This window comes from Aspergillus pseudoviridinutans (assembly GCF_018340605.1).
Source record: "Aspergillus pseudoviridinutans IFM 55266 DNA, scaffold_2, whole genome shotgun sequence".
Lineage (NCBI taxonomy): Eukaryota > Fungi > Ascomycota > Eurotiomycetes > Eurotiales > Aspergillaceae > Aspergillus > Aspergillus pseudoviridinutans.
Genome location: NW_025091282.1, coordinates 1,372,310 through 1,397,873, shown reverse-complemented (window position 1 = coordinate 1,397,873; position 25,564 = coordinate 1,372,310). Strand labels below are relative to the sequence as shown.

The 25,564-nt window shown below is 50.1% G+C and overlaps 10 protein-coding genes across 10 annotated transcripts; 7 read left to right on the top strand and 3 right to left on the bottom strand.

Annotated features, from left to right (window-relative positions):
* Window positions 1–3,050: 3,050 nt before the first annotated feature.
* Window positions 3,051–4,030, top strand: Asppvi_002548 (Smr domain-containing protein; the record flags this gene model as incomplete). Its single annotated transcript, XM_043298530.1, has 4 exons — window positions 3,051–3,072; window positions 3,189–3,289; window positions 3,368–3,618; window positions 3,682–4,030. The coding sequence occupies 4 exons, from the start codon at window positions 3,051–3,053 to the stop codon at window positions 4,028–4,030; spliced, it is 723 nt and encodes a 240-aa protein (XP_043154465.1).
* Window positions 4,031–4,401: 371 nt separating this feature from the next.
* On the bottom strand, window positions 4,402–5,617 carry Asppvi_002547 (FPP/GGPP synthase family protein; the record flags this gene model as incomplete). The annotated part of the gene is made up of 2 exons (XM_043298529.1): window positions 4,402–5,176; window positions 5,235–5,617. The coding sequence occupies 2 exons, from the start codon at window positions 5,615–5,617 to the stop codon at window positions 4,402–4,404; spliced, it is 1,158 nt and encodes a 385-aa protein (XP_043154464.1).
* Window positions 5,618–6,929: 1,312 nt separating this feature from the next.
* Window positions 6,930–7,875, top strand: Asppvi_002546 (cell division control protein 14; the record flags this gene model as incomplete). Its single annotated transcript, XM_043298528.1, has 2 exons — window positions 6,930–7,185; window positions 7,244–7,875. 2 exons carry the CDS (start codon window positions 6,930–6,932, stop codon window positions 7,873–7,875), a joined length of 888 nt encoding a protein of 295 aa, XP_043154463.1.
* A 1,355-nt stretch (window positions 7,876–9,230) lies between these two features.
* Asppvi_002545 (putative mitochondrial outer membrane protein (Sam35)) lies at window positions 9,231–10,239 on the bottom strand (the record flags this gene model as incomplete). Its single annotated transcript, XM_043298527.1, has 3 exons — window positions 9,231–9,626; window positions 9,680–9,919; window positions 9,985–10,239. The coding sequence occupies 3 exons, from the start codon at window positions 10,237–10,239 to the stop codon at window positions 9,231–9,233; spliced, it is 891 nt and encodes a 296-aa protein (XP_043154462.1).
* An 885-nt stretch (window positions 10,240–11,124) lies between these two features.
* Window positions 11,125–12,843, top strand: mac1 (putative copper-activated transcription factor GRISEA; the record flags this gene model as incomplete). Its single annotated transcript, XM_043298526.1, has 3 exons — window positions 11,125–11,159; window positions 11,224–11,384; window positions 11,462–12,843. The coding sequence occupies 3 exons, from the start codon at window positions 11,125–11,127 to the stop codon at window positions 12,841–12,843; spliced, it is 1,578 nt and encodes a 525-aa protein (XP_043154461.1).
* A 591-nt stretch (window positions 12,844–13,434) lies between these two features.
* Window positions 13,435–13,934, bottom strand: Asppvi_002543 (MICOS complex subunit MIC10; the record flags this gene model as incomplete). The annotated part of the gene is made up of 3 exons (XM_043298525.1): window positions 13,435–13,484; window positions 13,559–13,709; window positions 13,860–13,934. The coding sequence occupies 3 exons, from the start codon at window positions 13,932–13,934 to the stop codon at window positions 13,435–13,437; spliced, it is 276 nt and encodes a 91-aa protein (XP_043154460.1).
* Window positions 13,935–14,301: 367 nt separating this feature from the next.
* Window positions 14,302–18,811, top strand: Asppvi_002542 (ribosome biogenesis protein URB2; the record flags this gene model as incomplete). Its single annotated transcript, XM_043298524.1, has 2 exons — window positions 14,302–14,319; window positions 14,381–18,811. 2 exons carry the CDS (start codon window positions 14,302–14,304, stop codon window positions 18,809–18,811), a joined length of 4,449 nt encoding a protein of 1,482 aa, XP_043154459.1.
* Window positions 18,812–19,877: 1,066 nt separating this feature from the next.
* Asppvi_002541 (nucleobase cation symporter-1 family protein) lies at window positions 19,878–21,846 on the top strand (the record flags this gene model as incomplete). The annotated part of the gene is made up of 5 exons (XM_043298523.1): window positions 19,878–19,977; window positions 20,095–20,165; window positions 20,227–20,476; window positions 20,535–21,262; window positions 21,322–21,846. 5 exons carry the CDS (start codon window positions 19,878–19,880, stop codon window positions 21,844–21,846), a joined length of 1,674 nt encoding a protein of 557 aa, XP_043154458.1.
* Window positions 21,847–22,207: 361 nt separating this feature from the next.
* Window positions 22,208–23,158, top strand: Asppvi_002540 (zinc finger protein; the record flags this gene model as incomplete). The annotated part of the gene is made up of 1 exon (XM_043298522.1): window positions 22,208–23,158. One exon carries the CDS (start codon window positions 22,208–22,210, stop codon window positions 23,156–23,158), a length of 951 nt encoding a protein of 316 aa, XP_043154457.1.
* Window positions 23,159–23,446: 288 nt separating this feature from the next.
* Window positions 23,447–25,034, top strand: Asppvi_002539 (putative cytochrome P450 pisatin demethylase; the record flags this gene model as incomplete). Its single annotated transcript, XM_043298521.1, has 2 exons — window positions 23,447–23,574; window positions 23,630–25,034. 2 exons carry the CDS (start codon window positions 23,447–23,449, stop codon window positions 25,032–25,034), a joined length of 1,533 nt encoding a protein of 510 aa, XP_043154456.1.
* Between the last annotated feature and the right edge of the window lie 530 nt (window positions 25,035–25,564).

Sequence of the window (25,564 nt, the reverse complement as noted above, 5' to 3'; positions counted from 1 at the left end):
GTTGATTATTCAATCGATTGGGGTGTGTTAACGAAAGTCTAGTGCAAGGCAGGTATCCTCTGAAGGGCTTTCGCGGCACTGATTATCGTGGAAGTCTATCAATGACAGATGTCAGCAAAGGAGATAAGTATCGTCACGAAACCATCAGATGAGACAGTCAACGACATCGAACGTGGTACACCGAGAAGAATTGCAAATGAAATTTCCCCACAGAAAACACACAGGCAACAGACAATTACAAATCAGAGTGATCGTGCTGACGCAAGGAGAGGTAAGTTCATGCGGCGGAAAGGCCCTCTCGAGGCAGACCAGGCAGATGGGCGGCTGTGCGGAGGGTAAAAGGAACAGGATCACCCACTTGGTTTGAAATCCCTTCCGGTGGGAGGATGATAGTTCGCACTTCTCAGATAGAAAGAGAAGGCAAATTGACTGCTCGGAATTGATTGATGATAATATTACCAAGAAGCTGAGCGACAGTACAGAAAAACGGGAAGGGAGTTAAAGGGGCGTAAAAATTATAGGTAGGTGAACGAGTTAGGACCGGGCGGGAAAGGAGGCGAAAGGAAAGAAGTAGTTAAGCTGAAACCGCCCGCAAGGCCGGGAGAATAATGGGCTAAGCACCGGGTACGGAACCACAATCTCGATCCGATCGAATGGAGAAGAAGAAAATAAAGTATGTAGAAGAAAGATAGCGGTCGCAAGAAAAGAAGCTAGAGGAAAGGCGGGATGAAGAAATTAATCTATCTATCAACCCTTCTCAGAGGCGTCGATAGATGAGGATGGATGATTTAGGGAGACAGAAGAGGACGAGGGAAAGTGGGAGTGGAAGAAAAAGCCCAAGGCTTTAGATTGGGGGGTGGGAAATGCAGGTAGAGGGACCGCAGGGAAGAGGCTAACGTAAGGGGAAAAATCCGAGAGACAGACAGAGAGAGACAGAAGGTAGTACCTATGGAGTATCTAGAGAGGTCCTACTAAGTACAAGTCATCGATCTACCTACACAGTAGTATCTAGGCAGGTACTGTACGAGTACACGGTATAAGATGAGTAAAACTAAGTTTCGGAGAAACGAGACGAAATGAAGCAGATTTGCAGAGAAAACCTCTCTTCTTTTCACTTTTGGGAAAGAACAATAAGGGGGAAGTGGAGCCAGTGACCAGAATTGTGGGAAGTTTCCTGTAGTCGCTATTATGATTGGTTGCAAGGGTAAGGGGCCATGCTGGAGACACAATTCTGCGAACCAATGATCAAACCCGTCGAAGTCGATTACCCTCCTTTTTGATGAATGGACACGGTACGCTAGTTAGCTATTAATCCGACAGGGCGGTTTATCATACAGCTGGCTGCAAGAGAGAGATCTACAGAGTACCTTAGGAATGGAGTATACTACGAATGATTCGGTATGTTCGAAAGACGGTGCTATTTGGAAGCAGATTGAAACCATTGTGGAATCAAAGTGAAGACTGGAGAAGCTGTCATCTTTGTTTTGCCAGTTGATGCAACCGAGACGTGTGTAAGGTATCATTTTTGTTTGACTAGAGTTTGAGGTGAAAGCACACCATGACCGTATCCATACGCCATTCCACCTGCTGAAGCTAGATAAGTAGTAGATATCTGCTGATGACCTTTCCACTTGTGCTCTAGACTATTTTACATATGCCGGCGCATGAGGCTACTGAGCTGATAATGTAAATTAAAATGCCATCATCTTACGCAGATCATGTGTGTCCCTGACTAAGGACTCTACACAACACGATTCAGCTCTTGAAAGAATGATGTCCCACGTGAAATATGGACCTGAGCTAGGACTTGTCTTGCCCTTACCGTTCGCACATACAAACCATAGTGATCACAGCAATTGCGCAATGCCTAGCTAGACTAGATAGATACGAAATATAAATTATCTTCCGAATGATAGTCGTACTGCGACTCTGAAGTTTCAGTGTGTCGCCACGCGGTGGAGATCGCGTATTGATCGGAGCCACAGACTTTGCATCGGTCCAGGAACAAGAAACAATTCTGCGCGCACTGCGCGCAGCATGACTAGTCTAATGGTGGCTGCTGCAACAGTGGCTTTTTCTCTCATCCTTCTAGAAGGATTTGTCTCAAGCATCTTTCTTTATAGATGAACCTATTCTTGTCAAGGCAATTGAGAAGATGATGGTCTCTGATAGGTATCTATGTACCTGACACCCAAATGATACGCACATGCTTGTTCTTCAATTCTCCACTCAAGCATGTCGATCAATAATTTCTCCGCAGATGTAAATCACCATTCGGCATTTTGAAGGAGTCTAGCGAGACAGATGACTTTCCCTCCTTATCTCTACTAGCATCGGGAGTAGACTAGACAGTAGTAGTAACTGTCGCAAATGTAGCCATAAGCCATCGTAGAACAGTACTGCATCGTAGGTATTAACTACCTGCCAAGTACCAACTTTCCGACCGAACAACGGAAAATGTCCGGTTAATTAGACTCTCTTTTCTGTATATGCACACGCTGGGTTTCGTCTGCCTCACCCTCAGGCTCAGTCTCCACTGACTATTCGTGCTCTTGCCGCCGCTTTGCTTATGTGATGACCAACTAGACTGAGATGACTATGACTAGGATAACTAGTCGACAAGACTATTGAACGTTGTATACCCGTACTCCATACATGCTCACAGCCTTTCATCATACCCCATGGCATTACAATGAGCTCTTCATCAAGTCAAGAGAATCATAGCCACGAAACAGACTAGATATTCAGCGATTTCTGGACTATGGATATAGATGCCCTGGTTCAGTCTTGCTTCCCGGACCCTGGACAAGAAGAATGAAGATCTTGGTTGCTCCACATCTTCAACCGCGAATTGAGTTCCCCTTGCCCGCTCATTCGCTGGTCGCAAGAAACGCCGATTCAGCCCTCGATCCCGATCTCTCTTCTTCAGACTGTATCTAGCTGTGATATTACTTTTTTGATTTCGCGTTCTCATCACCTTATAAAACTGTGCTATGACATAATCTTCCATCTGTGTATATTACCGCATCTCTATCATAATGTCTCACGAAATGTCTTATATGGGCCCTCGGGGTAAGTCACCTTCACCGCAACCTACCGAGTTCGGTTTGCTGCTCTGCGAGACAACCCAGACCCAAACCAGTCCACGCATACACCAGGATGTGCTAACAATCAACGCGCACACCCAGCCTTTAGCCACGACCAAAGCGCGGACGCAGAAGCCGAATACGACCGCCTCCGCGACCTAGCCCGGCAAGAAGCCGCAAAGCGCAACTCATGTTTCCAACGGGTGCGCCTCGCCCTCGTCCCGCTCAATGCACAATGACAATCCTGGCACAGTAATTGACACGCATACCATGCATTGCAGAGCCAAGAAGCCTACTCGAACGGCGACGGCGCCCGGGCCAAAGAACTCTCCGAACAGGGCAAAGCGCACGGCCGCAAAATGGACGAGTACAACAAGCAAGCGTCCGAGTTCATCTTCCGCGAGAATAACGCCGAAGGGCGCGTGCCGGCCGACACGATCGATTTGCACGGGCAGTTCGTTGAGGAGGCGGAGGAGATTCTCGAGCAGAGGATCAAATATGCCAAGGCGCATGGGCAGACTCATCTCCATGTGTTAGTCTTCCTTCTGTCGGTTTGCCGGGTAGAGGGTTAGTTTGCTGATGGTATGACTTGCAGCATTGTCGGAAAGGGAAACCACTCCGCCAACCACGTCCAGAAGATTAAGCCGCGTGTCGAACAGGTTTGTCGCGAGTTGGGGCTGCAGTATGCCACCGAGGAGAACGCGGGCCGGATCTATGTGAATCTCACTGGGGGCCCGGCGGAGATGCCGCCCTCTACTGGACATGTACAGGGGCATGGGCAGGGCTACGGACATGGCCAGCAGCCGCATCAGCAGTACCCCAGTCAGCAACCCCATCACCAACAGCAGGGTGGGCAGCAGCAGGACGAGATCGAGCAGGTGGTCAATGCGATTCTTCCCCGCGTGCTGCGCAAGCTCGAGAAGGCTTGTTGTACAATTATGTGAAGGTGCTCTTGGTTGGTTATATCCATGGCCATGGTATGGCATATATAAGGTACAATTTGGAGGCTACAGTACAGTAATGTTTCGTGGTTATTTCGGTTTGAGATACCTACATTAGAAGCTCAAAGATATCATGATGCAAGAGATTACAGTGAATGAATGCATGCTCGCTCAAAACGGCAACCTCAGTTATATTACAATTTGTTGTATTGTCAGTCTGTCTTGAAGAAGGCCTATAATCATCATCATTATCATAAAATGACGGAATTCATCAATGCAATCCAAATCCACCCAAATGCTGCCATCCTGGTTCATATGTGGGTATCCACCCTCTGGGTATAAGGTAGTTGTACTCTGGAAAAGACACGAAACTCTCAATTGCCGCCATTAGCGCCATCAGCACCATCACGCAAAGTCGACTCGGTGATCTTGCCGAGTATCTCCCGCACCATCGCCCCATCCTGCTGCCCCTCGGCCTGTTTCCCATTTCCCTGTGCGTCAATCTCGTCGATGAGAGATATCGCCTTGTCACGCAACTCTCGGACCACTTTCCTCGTGTAGGCAAAACTGCCAGTACTTTCCATGTAACTAATCGCATACAGCTTAACTTCCTCGTCCTTGGTTCTTTGTTTGAGAATATTGATAAGCTGAAGGTTGCGTGGGTTGGAGCGGATACTGTGAATAATAGGGAACGAAAATTTGCCCTCGGTCAGATCCTCACATAGACCCTTGTTCTGGKTGTAAGTCTTGTTGGAAAGGTTGAGATAGTCATCGCAGATCTGAAAGGTCAGCCCCATGACATTGACGAGGCTCACGCAGTCTATGCCAGTAGTGCTCTCGGCTTGCATCAGCTTGATCGCAAGTCGGAAGAGACCGCCCGTTTTGTTTCCCACCATCTCCAAATACTCCTCTTCGGTAGGGCAGGTGAGGGTGTCTCGCCAGAACAGATCCATCCCTTGACCCCGATGCAGGTTCAATAGTTCCTGAACGAAGATATCAATAGCAGTGGGGTTATTCAACTTTTGCACCTCTTGAAGAGCGAGGAAGTACACATAATTGGCCGAGTTGATGGTTTGCGCGGTACCGAAGATGTTGTGAGCGACAGGAATGCCGCGGCGGAGGACGGAGTTATCTTCCACATCATCGACCCTGGCAAAGAGACATAAATCAGTGACTATTCTAGTTGGAGTATTATTTCGCGACTTACAGCAACGAAGCGGTGTGAAGCATCCCCACTACTTTGGTGATGATTGAGAGGCTCCCCGGAGGAACTTGCAGCCAGACGTTGAAAGCTGTGACGAGCTGTCGCCGGATATCCTTACCGGGATGCTGCTGCATGTAGTCATATGGGCCCATCAGGATCTTCTCGTACTCTTGCGACCATTTCCCATCACGATATTTTGTTCCATCCAAGCTGGATCGGTTCCGAGTATGTCTTTTGGAAGAGTCCATGTTGGTCTGAAGTCTCTCGCTTTGCCACTGGCTTCCACTCATCACAGATGAGTTTGTATGCAGGCGCTCAGCCATACCGGCGGAGCTCTTTCGAGTTGGAATCTCTATCGGAGGTTGAAACGCAGATCCCGAGGACATGAGGGGCACTTGATACAGCTCTCACTTAGAAGTTGCTCTGCCCACGAGGTTTCAAAAATATGCACGCAAACTGGTCAGGAACAAAGAATATGAGAGTGGTTGCATCCATCAACGATTCTCGAAAATCTGTTCAAATACCTGAGGGCCTGTGACAGAGCGCGTGGGTATGGCAGCACATCTCATATGCATGGTGCACAAGCAAAGCCGTGAATTTGAGACATCCACCCCGCATTCATCAGTGGGCAGTGAAGAACCTTGGGCCGCTAGGCGCCAAGGCAGCAGAAAGCCAAGTCATGTGACTAGACCATTCGAAGTCGCAGGATACTTGCAGTTTTGAGTTGAGTCAGGAACAAGGGATGAATCAAGGCAAGGGGAGAGATTAGAAAATTCCGTCATCAGTAGGAATAATCAAATTCAATCCGAAGGGGCTGGCAATTTGATGAGAGAGGGAAAAAAATAAAAGATTTTTTCGGAATTTCCCCACCTTCAGGCATCGCTGTGCTGTTGTTGATATGATGGTGTCATTGTTGTTGATAACTCTCCGTTTCCCAGGGCTGGGATCTGTAAACGTGAGATCGACCCAAGCCCCAGCTGAACAAGATTAATCTGACGGAACATGGCGTAGCTGAGACTGACATCATTAGTAGCTTGAGTCTTGAAAAGCTCTTACTCTGCCGACCAACAAGATGATCCTAGTTCGTCACCAGGGCTGAAGGGTAAGCGCCCACGGGTAATGGGGGCCGCAGTTCCCGGGGCAACCGTCTGGCTGTGAGACCGTAGAGACTAGACACACTGTGGGTGGCTGGGATGTGGAGAGAGACGGTCTAGAAGAGCCACTTAGCGAGGGGAAAACGGATCCGAATGATGGAATTCATCGGCACGATCTTCCCAGCATGATGCTGATTAGGATTTAGGCCCTAGACACTAAGAGTCTTATGATGATGGACTACGACTGGGTAAGTTAGCCCAGATGCCCAGATGAAGTGTCAATGATGAGTTGGGCAACTTGGTCGCGCTATCTTCTCTTCTACACTATCAATAATCTTAATTATTAAACCCACATCCCAGCGAAGGAGAGAGAGACGGAGAGGGAAAAACAGTGTCTGGCCTATGTTCTATTTTTGCCTTTTTGGCTTTTAGCGAGTTATAGATAACACTACTGTCTCCAGTGTTCCTCAGCGTCGGGACTAAAGGGCTCTTCTTTTGACTATCCTCATCCTTCAGTTTATATCTCCGTTGTCCTGTGTCCTTTGAGCCTCCATTTCTTACCTACTCATATCATATATCATATCGCATCGCATTCTATCCACTCATGGAGACGCTATTGGCGCACTCATTCGACTATCTCTCTTCTTATGAGCCAAGCAAGGTCCGCAAGGGATTGCGCCAGGTGGAAGGCCTACTCGCACAGATCTGTTTGTCCAAGTCGAAACAGCCGGTGTCTGAAAAACGGAGGTCGCTGCTGTCGTTTGGAGCTCCACAGCCAGAACCTAAGGCTCTATCTGACTTGAAAGATGATCCGGCCTTTCGAGAATTCTTCAAATTGCAAGAAGGCTTTCAATGGAATGGTATGTTCCCATGATTGTTGTGGTCGCCGCGCTTGTCTGGAGACTAACAATTCAGCAGTCGCAATGCGCTTGGTGACCTGCCTGGAGCATCTGCTGGGTCGCGGAAGGACTGGCACCAATGACTTGCTCATTCTCTCTACGCTCGACCTGATTCAAGGCGTTCTCCTCCTCCACCCGCCGTCGCGGACTCTTTTCGCTCGCGAAATCTACATGAATCTTCTTCTTGACCTGCTCGACCCCATCAATTGCCCTGCGATTCAGTCCGCAACTCTTCTCACCCTTGTTACAGCCTTGTTGGACCACCCAGCCAACACGCGAACCTTTGAAGAACTGGACGGACTGCTCACCGTGACTTCTTTATTCAAGCAGCGCGCGACGTCGCGCGAGGTCAAACTCAAGCTTGTTGAATTCCTTTATTTCTATTTGATGCCGGAGACGCCAACATATCCCATCGGTGCAAGTGCTCCAAATACGGCGGTCTGTGGTTTGCAGCGCAGTCCTAGCAAGTTGGGCGGTGGTCCATATTCACGAAGTCTCAATGTGGCAGGGCCAGGGCACGGAGGAAAGTGCCATGGGGATACGCGCACGACTGAGGAGAAGCAGTCTCTGTTAGGGCGATATCTCAACAATGTGGAGGACCTAGTGGAGGATTTGAAGGAGACGGCTCCCTTTGGAGCGACGGTCTACTAGCATGTGGGCATGATGTGCTGGATTGATATTGCTTTTTAATCTCTCTCTTCTGTCTATTCAGCGATGGAGCGTTCCTGGGTATGGGTGCTATCGGTTATGACTGGTTCCCTTCTGTTCTCAATTCTGGGGTTTGGATCAATGCCCGGTTGCTTCTTTCCTTTCCATTTCCTTTTATCTTTCTTACCTCCCGTCTGGTACGGTGTCAGGTCCATTTTCTTTTAACCCAAACCTGTTTTCTCTATTTCTTTCTTCTTTCTTTCTTCTTTCTTTCTTCTTTCTTTCTCCATGTTCGAGTCACGATCTTTGATGTCTCATGGTGTCATGTCAGGCAGTTTAGAAAGATAACGATCGCAACAATTGAATGCAAGACGGATGATTTTGAACACGAAGGTTACTGTCTATGAATGCCGGTTCTTGGCTAGAGCGTGATACACCACGTTGACACGTCGCCTGTCACTCAATTAAACTTGCATTTTATGCATGCAACCCCGGAAATATCTGCGTTTCCACTTTCAACGTTTATGATTCATCTGCTGGACTGGTATGAATCACACCTCACATGAAGAATTACTGATTAGACTGGTCGCAGACCGAATGAGAGACTTCCTTCCTACACTGCGTTGTGCTGCCTGCAGCCTGGTGCCTACATCTGTACATACGACTCGAAAATGACCAAAACAATCCGCGAAATTGTCCAAGCAAGTCCAAAGGGCGACGGAAGATCTCGGAAATCTATTCAATATTTGGACACAGTCGTAGCATACGGCAAGTGGGCAGAGGTAAGGAGCCACAGTCCTTGCCTATAGGAGCAACGACTAAGTCTACGGAGTACCGACCAGGTCTACGACACAAGACGGGAGCTTCCTCTGGGGACTGGAAACCATCCAACTACGCGATCTACGCCCGCGTCTATACAAAATCTCACAATCTCAGTCGCACCAACTCCGATTGGTCGATCTGGGCTGTGGCACGGGCCGGAATACCCTGCAGCTTCTCAGGCTCGCGCCTCGGGATGCCGAAGTTGTCGGAGTTGATGCCGCGTCGGGGATGTGGGAGGCAGCTAGTACGGTTATCCAGAAGGAGACACCTTGCAAACACAGACACAGATGAACGCGTGCGGAAGGTATATCTGGATAGATTCCATTTGCTGCTATCGCCACCGGAGGCTTCGAGGTGTTGGGTAAGCGGGCGCAGAAGTGTGTTGGGATCACTGGTGGTTTGGTATGTGCTTCAGGAAGCGGATTTGAACATTAATTTCTGTCTTGATTTGTCTATTTCAAGCGTCTTGTCTTCCTTCGCAGCTTCGCTAATGTATGCAAGTATGGTTAGTACATATTATACAGTCGGCTGTATACCTAGAAAAATCTTAGCAGTCTGTCGCGATGTTGTACAAGATTCGCATGCTGTCGCAGTAAGCCCCCCAGTCGATTCTGCTTCCAACCCATCCCTTCATCCAAAATCAGATGAGTGTACGCGAAAACACTGGCGTCAAACAGCCCGGGATTCGGTCGATTGAAGAAATGCTCGTTATCTCCTAGTAGTGTCGAAAGCGCCTCAAATGCGTCCGCAGCATCGGCCTCCAATGCGATGACGTCCACGTAAGCTGAGGTCTTCAGTAGCTCGTCACGCGCAGCGTGCTGGAGCTGCATGGCCAGAGCGGCACGCACTGCACAATTGCTGGTCGATGGATCCACGTATAGTCTCCTCGCTACTGCTTCAAAGTTCTTCGGGTCCAGGTATAGCATGTATAGCTTTTTCACGTCAGTGAGGCCCGATTTTCATACATTCCAAGGACACTACGCACCCAGGCATTTCGTATCCGGTGATCCAGTAATGAGGCATACACCTCAAAGCGCACATCCAATTGCTGCTCTTCCTCACAGTGGACCTGTTCAATGGCCCATTTCTGTAGTTTGGTCGAGGGTATTGGCGCAGTAGTGCCGGCTGGCAGCGCGGGGAGAAGGAAGGGAAGTGCGCCGGATGGAGAAGCGTGGTTGTTCGAGGGGACGATTTCTAGATCAATTCCTACAAATCTCAAGTATGCCTGTACTCAGAGAGACTCAGTCAGTCATTGATTATGGGTAGGAGTTTGACCATCATCCATCTAACCTGCCACTTGAGACATTGCGGGTTGAACGACGGCCTCCCTCGTCTGGCGCTCGCGGGATCTGTGAAGACAAACAAACGGTTGCCGCGTCGGGCTGTCCCAGAATGGTGAGGAAGGTCATTTGAATGGTAGGTGACAAGAGGGAATTGGTCGAAGATGCGCTTAATCGGTGCAGGAACGGAGAAGAAATCCCGAGCGCGTGAAGACGGCGTATCCTCCGGAGCCTGGCCGGAGGCGCCGCGGTTGTCTGGGGACATGGATGGATGATGGAGGATGGGAGAGGCTCGACTTGGGTTGTGGTATAGTATAAACCCTGTATGCCAATGTCGGTGGACGTAAAAAGAAGTATCGCACGTCCAACCGGGATAAGAATACCTAACCTATAGCAATAAGAAACGCCAGGAGCGGAAGAGATGGTACCTGGAGCTAGTCGCAGCTCGATTGGCAACGCATCCGCTTGATTCCAGCATTTTTGATAAACTCCGCCTGAATGCCTCAGGCATCCTCAATGCCTGACGAAAAGCCGCGATTTACTCCGTTCTGATTGGATCTTCGCTTCTTTGTCAAAGTTCCGACTCTCCAGGGGAAAAATCATTTACTGCCACTATCGAGCACTATCTCCCGTCATTGCTCCCCGCATCCTCAAGCGCCTACAAGGGTGCAGTCTGGCTGTTCGATTCTACCTCTTTGGGTTGCTATTTGCTTCTTGGTTTCCTCCCGACAGACATTCGCAGAGAGTCGACAAATCAACTCCTGCCCCGTTTTGTCTGATTTTCAGTTCCTACTAGATTGAACTCCCCGCCTCTTGGCCGAGCAACCGGATCGTTCCGTACTCTATAGTGTTCGCTCATTGCGATGATTCTTTTTCTTATCCCATAGAACGGACCTCGCAAATTGTGCTTTTGACCGAAAGGTTTCGATTTGCATTATTCTATTTACTTTCTAGCCGCCCTACCCTCCCCGCTTAGTACTTGATCAGAGCTTTGACGCGCTAGTCATTTGCCAAAGTGGGGTAACAACTTGCGGACGCTTGCAGAGTCAATTGATCCAACCGAGGGACATATCTGTCGTTCAGCCCATATTTCAAGAGGTTGGCATTCAACATATGGTCTAGGCTGGGTTGAGATAAGCCAACTGCAACCATGCCTCTTGATGAAGAGGGAGCCAAATGGTCATGGTAAGGCCTAACTCTTCAGTTAACGGTTGGCATGTCCTCAGTGTTGCTAAGCCTGTCCATGCAGTAAGCCATGTATTCGTGGCCATCGCTCGTCGAAATGCCAGCATTTCGACAGACTGATGATCAAAGTCCCAAAAGCGGGGCGTCCGCTTGCCAAATGTCCCCATCCCAAAGGCAAGTGTAGCTGTCAGCGGGAGTGCGCTTTTATGATTGCTATACCCAAAGGTTAGTATGACTCGGAGAAGAGAACCTTTCACCGCACCGTTTTTGCATTCAGGACTCTGAGGGCTGACAGTATCCAGGATCTACTTGTCTATGTAGGCCTGTATATCAGGTCCCTGCCAGCATGGGCGAACATGTTCCGGCTCAAAATCCACTCTCTGTCGCCCCCATGACGCCGCAACTACCGTCCACAGGTGACAGCCAGCAGAGCGAGAGAAGGGCCAGCGCTTTCCAACCACCTCCTGAGAATTTCGCCAGTGGTTTCACCCCTATGTCTGGATTTGAGAACAGGCACGGCGAGAATGGAGTCTTTAGCCATCTGCCGCCATATTCACCATATGACGCAGGGCTCGGTATTGCTAGCAACTCGAGCGGTGCTACAACCTCGGGGTTCATCACTCCACCTACCTTTATGGCTCAGCAGGCATTCGATAACGTCCAGAGTTCAGGATCCCAAAAGAGTAGCTGCTGTTCTGCAAAGACGCCAGCAACTGTCCCCGCTCCACCTCAGAGTTCTTGTTGCCGAAAGGATGACTCGCCTATGAATTCGCAGACTGCATCATATCAGCCCTATTCGGATGGCGCGATCTATCCACCAACTTCGACTCCACAGAACTCATCCTGGCAGCATTTCTATACAGCTGGCCAGAATGGCTACTCGTCGCATTACCCTTTACAGAATCAGCCGCCCGGACAGCCTGGGGTCATGCCGAACTACATGCCTCAACCGACGCTAGACTATTCAAAGCCGAGTTTCTCGCAGCATAATGTCTCCAACGGTAATGGGTTCTTCCACGGCACCTTATCACAGCCCACGTCGGGTCAGACACAAAATCTTGGTTCCCCACATGCAAATTTCAGCGGAGAGCTGAAGCATGACTGCAACTGTGGGGACGGTTGTCAGTGTCTAGGATGCGCCACTCATCCCTTTAATAACACTACCAGACGGCACGTTCAAGAAATGGGTCTCTTAGTCACGCTTGATGGCGAGGAATCGAGTTTCGAGCGTTTGAATGGCTATCGGAACTTGCACTCAAATGGCAACCCCGATGCCACTCCATTCAACTACAACTTGACCAATCTCAGCCACTTCGGCCACGAAAACCATTCGGGGGCCATGCACAAAAACATGGACAACTCCAGTCCAAATGGCGGCTCGCCTTCTACAGAGTACGCCTCAGAGCAACATCTGATGGTACCCTCCGAATATTACACCATCGAATATCCTGTGCAACTCCCCAATGCTTGCTCGGATGTGACTGGCAGTTGCCTCTGCGGCAACGATTGTGCCTGCGTTGGCTGTCTCACACATAGTGGTCACAACGGCCTTGCGGTCGAGTCCTCGACGATCGAGAACAACGATTTGTCTCAATCGAGTCCTGCAGAGCATAAGAGCGTCGGCTCGCCGCTCGAACCCGGGCACGCACATGCCACCGTTCAATCACCAAACCCAATGCTCTAGAGATTTAGCGATTGATGGTGCCTTTTGCTGCACATCGCTAAATAGAATGTTTGCCCCGTTTGTCTTTTGCTGAACCTGGCGTTCGAAAACTTACGACCCCGATACCCACCTAATAGATGCTGGATCTTAGAGCTCCTGATTCTCCTTCCTTTCTCTGTGCATAGCTCTGCTCGGACTGCGTCCATGCCTTCTGAATTTTCCGTTTTCGAAGCTCTCCCCCGTTTACTCACTGAAAGAACGGGTCTTTCTCTTGTCTATTTTGCTCCGATCGATAGATGCCTTAAGAGTAACCTCAAGGCAAAGCACGCAGACAGTCTACTGCTCTAGTATTTCAAGTCGTATGGAAGCTACCTAGTCGCAAACATCGTCATTCTTCCAGTAATTTATCCTGTGCTCTTCTGGCGAAAATAGCCGTAGTATGCTTGAGCCAGTCGACAAGCGACATTTCAGAGGGACTAAGACGACAGATATAATGCATGCTGAAAGGTAAAAAAGCCTAGAACATCTCTAAGCTACTTGAAAAGCGCCTCAACCGAACTTGTTTTCAACACCTATGCAGGTATCGTACATGATAAAATGCTAAACCAATCTCTATTTACGCAGCGCATCTCTAACAGGAGAATCACCCCGACGGAAGGAAGCTAGAACTGTGTTAGCCGCCGTACTCGTCTTGTTCGCCATTGTCGGTTTTGAGAATCAATGGCCTTGCACATACCGTCGGCTTCTTCCCAGGCACGACCAGCTCCGAAACCCAGACCAACCCACGCGGGCCAAGCTCTCCGCTTGAAGAGAAGGACTGAAAAGACAACACCAAAGGAGAGACCGAGGGAGGAACGAATGATCATGGAGGAGATGGCGCGGTCCCACTGTAAACAACATAACAGTCATGTTAGCTATTGGAAGTAGAAATTGTATGCAACCGGCTTGCATTCGGACTCTTGTCACAATCGACTCCTTGCAGTCTGAGCTAGGCGGACGACACAAACGGCAAGGAAGTCATGAAAGCGTGATTGTACCTTCTCGTTCAGCAATGCCTCGCTGACGGGCTTGGTGGACCGGAGAACCGGCTGGGATTCATTGGAGTCGGCCATTGCGGAAGATCTAGAAGTCGGCTCATTAGTATAATGGCAATCATGAGCAGGGGCGGGTTCGCAACCGACATACAGCAATAGACTTGTGCAAATGTCACGCGAGTGAACTGATAACCAAATTAAGGAGATGATGAAACGAGTTGGGGAGCGACGTCGATCGACCTTCGGCGGGCAAAGGCGGTCGGAAAAAATAGGCCTGGGCGGGTTTCTGTCGTCAGTCGGTTTGGGTCCGCCGCCAAACGGTATCACAACTTTTTTTTCCCTTTGATCTGTCTGATAACGAAGCAAAGAACAACCCACTTTTCTTCCTTTCTTTGGATTTGGGAGAGACGGACTGGGAGTTCTGTCTGCATAGATCTCGGACGAGATGCCTTCAGTCGCGGAGGTTTGTATTTTCAGACTTCTCTTCTGCGGAGTGTGTATGCTGATCTTATGTTGATATACAGCGCCCGCGCTCGTCGCAAGAAACTCTTCTGCGGCTCGAAAAAGGCACCGCTTCACCTTTAGCACAGATCAACGACGCTGCTCAGATCATCGGCCTTGATCTGACGCTGTGTGCAACACATCCGGAAATCAATCGAAACGGACATATTCAGACCAATGCCGCCCCGAAAGAAGAATGGGTTCTACGGTGGTTGTTGAAGAAGCTGCGGGCTGGGAAAAGTCATCGTGTTGAACCGGCCTCGTTTCTCCTCCTGCGACAGCTGATCGATCTGATTCCTCCAAAGACCTTGGCGACCATACTCAAAGACCAGAAGTTCCTACCGACATTAAGCGACGTGATCGCAGATCTGGAGGAAGATATTTTCGCAACTCTCGAGAATGGAAAGGCTGATGATCTGCGGTTTGGCTCGGAGTCGAGCGATAAGTTGGGCGATTCACCACATGACGACAGGAAGGGGACTAAGAGGAAGAGAGCCGTTGCGGACGACCAAGACGCTATGGATATCGACGAGCAGCCGCAGACATCCTCCTCCTGCTTCCTCTCTTTTATTCGCGTTTTGGATTGTCTGTATAGCTTGGTTAACTTGACGAGTCGGGCAGCGGGTATCGATGAGGTCGCCAGCTCGCACCTGAAGCATGCCCTCCGCGGCGAACCAGAATCGGTCGCGAAGCTACTGGGTCAATCATTCAAGCTGGCTGCTATCGTCTCCAAACAGCTCTTCGACGCACGAAAGACGACTGACTTGCAACATCTCCTCTACATTATCCCGGCCGTGTTGGAATTGTGGGAAATGAGATCTTTCCGTCGGGACGATTCGGACGCCGGGTCAAGTCATGAATGCTTTGCAAAGTATTGCTTCCAGAATGCACTCAGGCTTCAGGTCTGTGTGCGCTCCATCAAACTGGATACGGACGAGAAAGCTCAGGTTTTACACGGCGTTGAGCGTTTGATAGCTCTCCATGTCGTCCTACCGGCTCGTACAGCGTTCTTCGACCGAGGTGGMGCTGGCATAGACTACTCCAGCGATGAGCCGGACTGGAGCTCTGTCAAGCCGGTGTCCGAGACGTTCAAGCCCATTCTCTGTGCGACTGAGGCTTCGAAGACCAGCAAGCCGGAGAAGAAGCTCTGGAAGACTGCTGAGCTGCTGCCTGAATACCTCGATATCGCTGCCCGATCCGTTCCAAGAGACACCTTCCGGCGGCAGACACACGAGGCTCCCTGGTTGGAGACCCTCTTTGTTGCAGTTGCGGAGCTGGCATTCTCGATTGTCAAACAGGAGAGTTTGGGTTCCTCGTCAGCCTACGTTTCGGAATTCGTGATCATTCTCGAACAGCTTTTCCGTGTTGTTCTAAACCGGAACGTGCAGTTATCTCTACACACGCTTCTCACTCATGCGGCATACACGGGGCTGCTCAAGGAGGGTCTGTCGCAGGTTGAATGGGGCTTGACGGCCTTGTTAATCGAACTGGGAGCTGATATTTTCTTACCGAATTCTGGCCTTAAGGATTCAGCCAAGCTGTTGAGGGCTCTACTTGAGAAGATACTTCTGCATTGGCGCAGTGGCGTGCACCGCACAGACCGCAATTACGGTATCATTAAGAATGGAATAGTGATCCCCTTGTTGCGCGCGTTCCTTGCTGCAAGAGATCTTCCGACTTTTATGCAACTATGGTACGAGCAGTTGATCGACGTCGAAGAGGCGCGCCTCGCGGATATCAGCTTGAGCCTTTTCTCTATTTGGGAGGACGATGATTTGTGTACCGTTTACGGCGATATCTTGCGGAGTCCCCTCACACACGCTACTGCTGCTGCGCAGATGCGAGCAGCCGCAGTGGAAATAAGAGGCGAGGACGGGAAGATTTCCTTTGCACCAGGCGCTTTTGCTCAGTTCGTTCTCTTAGAAGCCGGTCTCAGGAATCGAGCCCTCGGTGCTGCGGGCACGAGAGAAGAGTTGAACTCTATTCTTGACATCCTGACGGCGACGCTGTCCTCGAAGCAAAGTTTCCACTGGCGTTGGCGTTTGTGGCGACTAGCTCGCAATTTACTCGAGAATAATGTGCAATCAGCCGAAGACCCGCTTATGGTCGCGACTTTGAATCTAACCGATGCGGCGGTGAGTTCAATCCAGCGTAATCATAAGAATCGAATGAAGAACACTTGCGCTGCATTGGAATCATTCGAAGCGTATCAATTCGCGCTGGCCGCTGTCAAGGAATCAACCGACGCGGCTCGTTTGGAGAGCTTCCATGTCCTAACCGGCGAGGTCATTGACTATATCGGCACGATCACCAAGAGAGATGCTCTGGAATCCCTAACTTCGCCCTGGAACGGTCGGGTTGAAACACTCGATTCGTCAGTGTCTCTTGTCTTGGGCTACTTCCTTACGCTCGTCAGAAGCCCTGATATTTGGCCTCAGCTGAAGACTGATGATAGGCGTGTTCTTTTCGAGCGCATTCTCGGTATAGTAGTGTCACAATTTCAATTGCCCTCTGCGGACTTGGAGACTCCACCTTCGATTACGAGATTTGTGCAGGCATGGGCCTCGGTCGTTTGCCATGAATACCTACTCAACTCGCCGGCAATCGCTGTGGATCTCGTTCATGTACTTTCCAAGCGGCTGAAAGAGGATAAGGAATATCGCAACCTCTATATCGAAAGCCTTCAAAGAGTGCCTGGACCGTTGATCATGCGGCGCCAGAGAGGTGTGCTTCTGGACCTGCTTCAGGAAACTCTTCTCCAGGAGGATAATATGGCAGAGACCAAGCTCGGACTGCTGTCTTTAATGGCCAAGCTGGCCGATATGCCCAAGACTGCAGCGACTTTCACGAGTAATTGGGAGCCTATGTGGACCGTTGCCAAAGCTGTTACGTTGCAGGGAACTGAATGCGATCTACAGATTATGAAAGCGTTCCGCAATCTACATCGAGCAGTGATATCCAAGTTGCTTGTTCTATCGGAGGAAGATCGTGATAAGGTGTTTAAAAAGATGTATCGCAAGGTTTCGACCAAGGTTCTGAAGTTGAAGTCACTTGACCGCGACTCAATGGAGTGCTTCTTCTTCAGAGTCTCGCTATCGCAATTCTGGCTTCATCGGGAACAGCTTTCTGGCGCATTTGTTGAAAAAGAGCTCGACTCCTGCCGCCGGCATATGTTTGATTTGGTTGTGGCTGAAGTTCGATCTGTCAAGGATCAGTTGAAGAAGAAGAAGAAGATTGAGGAAACCATTACATTGATCAAGATCCTTGATGCCCTGGAGGACTTTGAAGACTTAGTGGCGGATAGCATTGAGGTTGACAAATTCTTGACAAAGATCGAAAGCTACGTCCAAAGGTCTCTGGACTCGCAATCTTCGTTGCGGAGGCTCATAAGTCGCCGTGTCTTTACTGGTCGGCGATCGAACAGAAGCATCACAGTTCCTGTTGTTCAATGCGCTGAAACTCTTTCCCTCCAACATATGTTTGGCGAGGAACAGCAACTTTTCATCCGAGCGACTACAGAGAAATTCAAGTCTATGAGCGTGGATGAAGTGACCGTGGTGTTTCAAGAATTACGGGAGCTTGGGTTCGGTGGCGATCGTGCCGCTTATCGCCTACTTGCTGCTGGTGTTGCAGTCGCTTCACTACCGTCTATCGAAGATAAGGAGACTTCTGCTGCAAAGGAGTTGTCTCTCCTATGCACGGCAGTTACAGAGTCTCTCTCGCATAGTACTTCCATTGAACATTTCACTTTCGCTACAGAGTGTCTGGACATTCTACTTCGCAACCACACCCGATGCATCGCACAATGGAACATCGACGGCCTGCTGGCGGCTATCGCAGTATGCGCCTCGAAAGCTGGACCCCGCATCGACCCAGAGTATGCTGCAACAATATACGTCCGGCTCTGTAAGCTGATGGGAGTGCTGCTGGGACTTCACCGTCAGAAACTCGGCGGGCGTTTCCACTTGATCCTTCCAGTCATGCAGCGACTTCTGAACTGCCTTTTCGCCCGCTCCAAGAAGAGAAGTCGATCCATGCTTTCTGCAAAGGGACACACTCAGCAGCCGTACTGGCTTGCACCATTGCAGGCTTCACATGCCGTCCATTTCACCCGTCTGCTCACCTCGCTCTGCGATCCCACTGTCTCCGCCGTCTCACGGCCCACACAATCTGGAGGCAGCCGTGAGGCTCTCACTGATCAGACCAAGAAAGCCAAGCGTATTGCGGGTCAGTATTTGCAGTACTTAATCATGGAGTACGCGCAGAGTTCACTTCGCGGCTCCTTAGTGCCGGAAGTGAAAGCAGCAATCCTTCCTGGTCTCTATGCCGTCCTGGACGTGATGTCGCGGGACACCATGCGCGGCATGAATGCAGGACTGGATGTTTCGGGACGGGCAATCTTCAAGGGGCTTTACGATGACTACGTGAAGTTTGGCAAATGGAACAAGGGTTAAGGCGGGCGCGACTGACGCAGCCGGTTGAGGTTGAATTGGCATTTCTTCTTATGTATACAAATACCACTTTTCCACTACATGTTAAATCATGAAAATTCTGTAACACGTACCAGAAGCAATCTTTCCGTAAACACAACCAGTAGCCAACGTTTCAATTGACTACCAGCATTGGCTCCTCGAGAAGAAATCACGTGATCTTTCTGATTTTTGGTGATATTTTCGGCATTGACTACATTTTCTATCTTCGAATCGTCAATCATTAAGACATCTGTCAATTCAGCTCATATCAGACAAATGGTAAGGACCATCACAATCTTAACTTTTGACAATATGAATCTTTTACTTGATCCCATCGAGTCACAATGACCATGAGATTAGATATGCCCAGCCCGCGGGGCGGCCTCATGGCGGACTCTGAGTCGCTGGAGCCGTGGAGCTCCCCAGTGCTCGGGCTGATTGCGGAGAGGCCAAGTGGAGCAGCAGCCACCATTTATGATCTTGATTGCTGATAACGGCTGTGGCTTACACGACTGAATGGAGCAACGGAAAATGATAGCCTTCCCCCAGCGGCCTGACCACGGCCCTCATCGTCTCATGGAGGGCGATAAGGGACGGTGGTTTGTCCACGGCTCAACTGGGCGGGATGATCCTGGCCATTCTGGGACCTCGGATCCTTCGCAATCCCTATCATAAGTGCACTTGCAATCTTCTCCTGTTCCTATGGGGAGTTAATGGTCGCATGTTACTGGCTGGTTGCAACTCAAGGTTACCTATCAGGGCTGTCATTGTGGATGGCTTGGGGTCACCACCAGGTTTATCAAGGTTGAGTTTATTGGATCATGACGCAACATAATTAATGTCTTATCTTATCCAAGCCATGGGATGGAGTGTGTACCTGAGTTTATATTCACATGAATTTCTCTTGATGGCATAGAAGCTGGTTGTTTTACTGGAGCGCGCGGGTGAATTGATTTAGTGTTGCGTCGTATACCTCATCATCTCCTTGTGTCTTGCCAACAAGCACTGCATCCTTCATTGCAGTGCTAAAATCTGTGTAAAACGCAGGATGGCCCGAATCAGGCGATGGGCCGAAAAGCTGAAGGTGCCGTCAGAGCCCGGACTGAGCAATGCTCAGTTGATGTTAACAAATGAAGACTTGCGGCCAGGTGAGATTCCCATTGTGGCCATCGGCTTATTCAACTACTTGAGGGCGTTCTTGTCTTAGAACCAGTGGGGAGTTTTCCATTTGAAATGAAGCTTATCAGTGTTCTTTCGTCTTGCAGTCGATCCTGACCGGCGTCAGTGGAAATGGTTCAATTTCATCGCTTTCTGGATTGCGGATTCACTAAATATCGTAAGTCGCATGCGCAGGAGTTGTTGAAGGCTTGGAGCAGCCTGATGCTGATTCGGTATAGAACACTTGGATGATCTCCTCTTCGATGATTGTCGATGGCCTCTCATGGTGGCAGTCCTGGATCTGCGTTTGGGTCGGATACTTTATCGCAGCCGTCTTCATCTGTCTTACCGGTCGTATCGGTGCGAAATACCACGTTCCATTCCCTGTCGCTATAAGATCTAGTTTTGGAGTCTGGGGCTCCTTTTGGCCGGTCCTGAACCGTGCCGTTATGGCTGTCATCTGGTACGGAGTGCAGTCATACATTGGAGGTGAGTTTTGTTTGTCGCCGACCAGTAAGCTTCAGGATAGAAGATTGATTGTTGACAGGACAATGCGTTACTGTGATGATCGAGGCTATCTGGCCTAGCTATGCCCATCTTCACAACTCCCTTTCTGCCAGCGCTGGCGTCGAGACCAAGGACTTTGTCAGCTTTTTCCTCTTCTGGCTTCTATCGTTGCCTGCTCTGTGGTTCCCAATCCATAAGGTCAGACATCTGTTTACCGCCAAGGCGATTTACTCTCCTATTGCCGCTATAACTTTCTTCGCTTGGTCGATTGCTCGCGCAAACGGTATTGGACCGGTTGTACATCAGCCCGCTACAGTTCACGGAAGCACTCTTGCCTGGGCGATTGTGAAGGCAATCATGAGCTGCCTGGGAAACTTCGCTGCCCTCATCATGAACGATCCCGACTTCTCGAGATTTGCGAGAAAGCCAAAGGATGCATTGTGGTCACAGCTGTTGACGATCCCCATTGGTTTCGGCATTACTTCGTTTATCGGCATTATCGCATCCTCAGCCTCCGCAGTCATCTACAACACTGACCCTGTGTGGAATCCGCTTGACCTGCTAAGAATGTTTTTGGATGGAGCTAGCTCGGGTGAAAGATTCGGCATCTTTGTGATTGCCACTGGGTTTGCCCTCGCACAGCTGGGAACAAACATCTCAGCCAATTCCGTCTCTGCTGGTACAGACTTGACTGCTTTGCTCCCGCGTTATCTCAACATCCGGCGTGGCAGCTATATTTGTGCTGCAGTTGGTTTGGCTATGTGTCCGGTATGCCCCTCTTGCTTGTCTGCATTGGCTGCGTTAGGGCAAGCACTGACATCTTGTAGTGGAACCTTGTGTCTTCGTCCAACCAGTTCACCACATATCTTTCGGCTTATTCCATCTTCCTGTCCGCCATTGCCGGTCCCATGATCTGTGACTACTATCTCAACCGCAAAGGCTACCTTCAGGTCAAAGATCTCTATAGCGCCAGCAAGGAAGGGCCATATTACTTCGTCTTCGGATTCTCCTGGCATGCGTATGCCTCGTATCTCTCGGGTATCCTTGTCAATATCGTCGGCTTTGCAGGCGCTGTTGGTCGTACCGTGCCCGTGGGAGCTCGGTATATTTACAATATCAATTACATTTCAGGCTTCTTCGTCTCCGCAGTGATGTACTATATCCTCACCCGCGTCTTTCCTTTGCCTGCATCGAGCGACAGATGGAACGAAGTGGATTCCGATGACGAGGTGGCCTATGGACAGGAAGTGGACTCGGATGATATGCCCATGCCAGGGAAAGTGAGCTCGCTGGATAAGGACTCGGGTACGGATCGGAAAGGAGCCAAGGTTGCCTCGGGGGCAATGGTTTGATTTCTTCTTTCTTCACGTTTTGTAATCTAATGACAACTCTAATGATGATCATGCAATGCCATACACGAATGATACCTAGTACCTCCTTGAGTTTTTGTCAACATCCGGTCTATCCGTTAGCGAAGAGCATACTCCCACGATACGGAAGACGGTTCGGACAGATGGGGTGAGTGAATGCTGCATTGCAACTCTTGAGTGAATATCAGAATAGAATATGGAAGTGAAGTGATCTGCTCCAGAGTCGACGAGTCTTCATGACGTAGATTGGTCGTGGTATTCAAGGTCAACCATCAACCATCTTCAACCTCACCTTCTACAACTACACGAAATATCTCAAACACAGCATCACAGCAAAGATAAGATGAAAGAACAAAACAAATCACCTCGATACCGCCGCATCGGAGCCGGTGCCTGCGGGACAGTCTGGGCGCCCTCAGAGCGAGGCCCAGCATACAAACGAGAAGATGGCGGACTTGCTCGATCCCTCAGAAACGACTACGAGAAGCATCAGAGAATGCTTCACAGCCTAAATAACCTACCACGCTCTGGAATACAGCCCCGTATTTACGTTCCTCGGTGCTATACCTTCATTCAACCTACAGATGAAAGCTGGTGGGCAGAACATCTCTCCCGCTTTCCTGAGGGCTACTCACCCTGCAATGTCATCCACTCGCAGCGCGTCGCTCCCTTTCCCAAGGCAACGAGAGAGCGCCTTGTTGCCGAATACTGTCCCTCTGATCTCGAAGCTGAGATTCTGGCCAGCGAGATGAACGAGGATTGTCTGGTTCGGCCGTACCTCGGTCGAAGACGGACACAGGTGAATCAGTCCGCGCGCGTCTCAAGGTTCAAGGCCTTTTCGCTCCGAAACTATCCGCTACATGTAGACCAAATGGAGGAACTCGGGATCCCGGCCAAGGATATGCGGGAATACGCCGAAGTCATGGCGGAGACACTGGCGATCATGCACTGGGTCGTGCAGGTCAATGCGAACGATGTAGAGTTTGTCCTTGCTCCTCCTGACGGGGAGAAAGGCAAATGGGACAATGTTCTCGGCGAGCATGCGATGTGGATGCTTGATTTTGACCTGTGTAGGGATATGTCTATAGATAAGGCGGGGGTAGAGCAAGCTGTTGATGCGTTCTGGAAGAATGATCCGTTCTATCCCCGGCCAGACGAGGAATCGTTTCTTTGGCAGGCGTTCCGAGAGGAGTACTTGAGCACGAGCCAGCGGATTGTGGGGGATGAGCCGGGTGATCGACGGCTTGAGCTGGCGAAGCTTTTTGTTGACTGGGTTGAGGAGGGACCGCAGTAATTCGAGCGTGACATTGAGCGTCTGTTTTGCGACAACTCGGACTCCGGTATATGGTTACATTGAACTGCAGGGTGACGGATAAGCGACAGGGGACAGATTGATGCTGTCAATTTATCCCAGTCGATGCACAGACCTGGTGGGGTTTCAAAGTGCTCTGATACATGTAACGAATCGATTACAAACATTACTTCTTAGTGAATAAAAGTCCGACCTCGTCACCTCTTCTCATCCCCATGGCACCTCGGCAGTTATTTGTCTGTTGAGAGCACGTTGATTCCCAGAGACACCATGTCTTTGGCTATGATTCTGGTTGCACTCACGCTGGCAGCGTTCATAGCCCGTGTTGTTTATCGCTGCTACTTTCATCCTCTCGCTCGCTATCCTGGGCCTTGGTTTGCCCACATCTCTAATGCCTGGTTCGTTCATATCTGCTCTTCAACTTGAACGAAGATCTAGGGCTAACTCAAACAGGAGACTCGTTACATTCTTCAGTGGCCAGCATCACTTGATAGAACAGCGTCTACACGCTAGATACGGTCGCGTGGTCCGAGTTGCACCCGACTGGCTGTCATTCTCCAGTCTGGATGATTTCGAGGCCATCTATGGCTTCAACAAGGCCATCGAGAAGAACGAGTTCTATGACTTTGGTCGCAACCGGGGCAGCCGGCCCGAGAGCATCTTCGCCGCAAAGACAGAGGCCAGTCACCGAGTCAAGAAGAAGAAGGTGGTCAGTCCAGCTTTGACTAGTACCAGGATCGCTACATACAAGCCTGTCATCGATAAGCAGGTGGGGTTTTTGCTAGCGCGGCTGCAGTCAAAGTTGAAGGGATCAACACAAGATGGGGAGAACAACGGTACCACTGTGGTGAACATGGCTCCCGTTGTGCATCAGTTCACCCTAGACACAATGCTTGAGCTGGTCTTCGGCCCTAGCCTAGCGGTACACCCGTATACTGATACCTCTGCTGGCGAAGGGGTATGTTCAAATCTGCGCATCATGACCAAAATGGCCTGGAGTTTCTCACTTTGGCCAGCCTTTGGGTGGCTCATGAACACACGTCCGGTTGATGCAATGTTACGCCGACCGACTTACAGCAAGCAAGGTGAAGTCACCGGTATGGCAGGCCTCATGGGCGTGGCCATGCCGAGGCTCTTGAGGAACCCACAACAAGTGGTCGCATCTTCCCAGCCTAGTATCATCAAGGGCTGGCTAGAAGTCCCTCCGGACGATGCGAACCGCATGACTCCAGCCGAAGTCGCGTCAGAGGCGTCCAACTTGATCATAGCAGGGCCAGGAAGCACGGCAGCTGCTCTGACAGCAGTTATATTCTACCTGGGCACGAAAGAAGGCCAAACTTGGCAGGAAAAGATTCGAGACCAAGTTCGCGCTTCCCAGAGCCATGATTTAGGGCCATCATCGCTGGAACTCCAGGCGGTGATCAAAGAAACGTTAAGACTAAGCGCCCCATTTCCGACTGCTTTTCCCCGAGTGATTAGACCTGGCGCTGAGATGGCCATACCTAGCCTCCCTGCTCCGCTGCCTGTCGGAGCAACGGTCTCTGCGAATACATTTGTGCTGGGACGATCGCAAGAACTCTGGGGCAATGACTCCGATGAATGGAAACCACGGCGCTGGCTGGGGAGTGAGCAACATCGTCGAGAGATGGAGACCAAATTTGTGGCATTCAGCAAGGGCTCGCGGAGCTGTATCGGACGTGAGTTGGCGTTGCTTGTTCTTGCGCAGGCAGTGATTGGTATCGTCCAGCAATGGAGATTCCGCAGTAGGGAGGAGTTGCGAGGCAAAAGCTTCCTTGAGATGCAGTATGACGAGTGTTGGATTGAATTCGAGCCGCTTGACCTGTCGTTGAGCGCATGAAGCGTAGCTCAGCTTGTTATCCTGGTAGCTTAAAAGCACTCTTTCGCATTGTTGCGTCTCATTCGTCAATATGCAGACCATGAGTCACAAATGAAACCAAATATGACTCAAAATCTTGTCTGATTCATTGTCTAGCTGGGAAAGGCGAATATGGATTGCAACCAGCTGCAAGACATGCTGGGCTAATCTGTTTTGTGACCCCGATGGAGGCCGATCTGCGCCCAGATCCACTGCACCGCCATCTAGTACTCTAGTACTCCATCTCCACTGTTTACGCTTTAAGATTTTACTCTCGTCACATCAGACATAAATACAAATGTCCATCATCTCTTCTTCTCGCATCTTTCTGTCTCTATCTCACTCACTCCCTATCTCTCTTTACACTCTAGCATCCTCAGGACGACGGTGTTGTGTTCTGTCCTTCAAAGCCACACTCCCGGGTTCTCACGACTCACTATTCTTCATTGACTGTGACGAGACTGAGGACAATATATGAAATCTCTGAGACTGTGTTGCAGAGGGACCGAAAC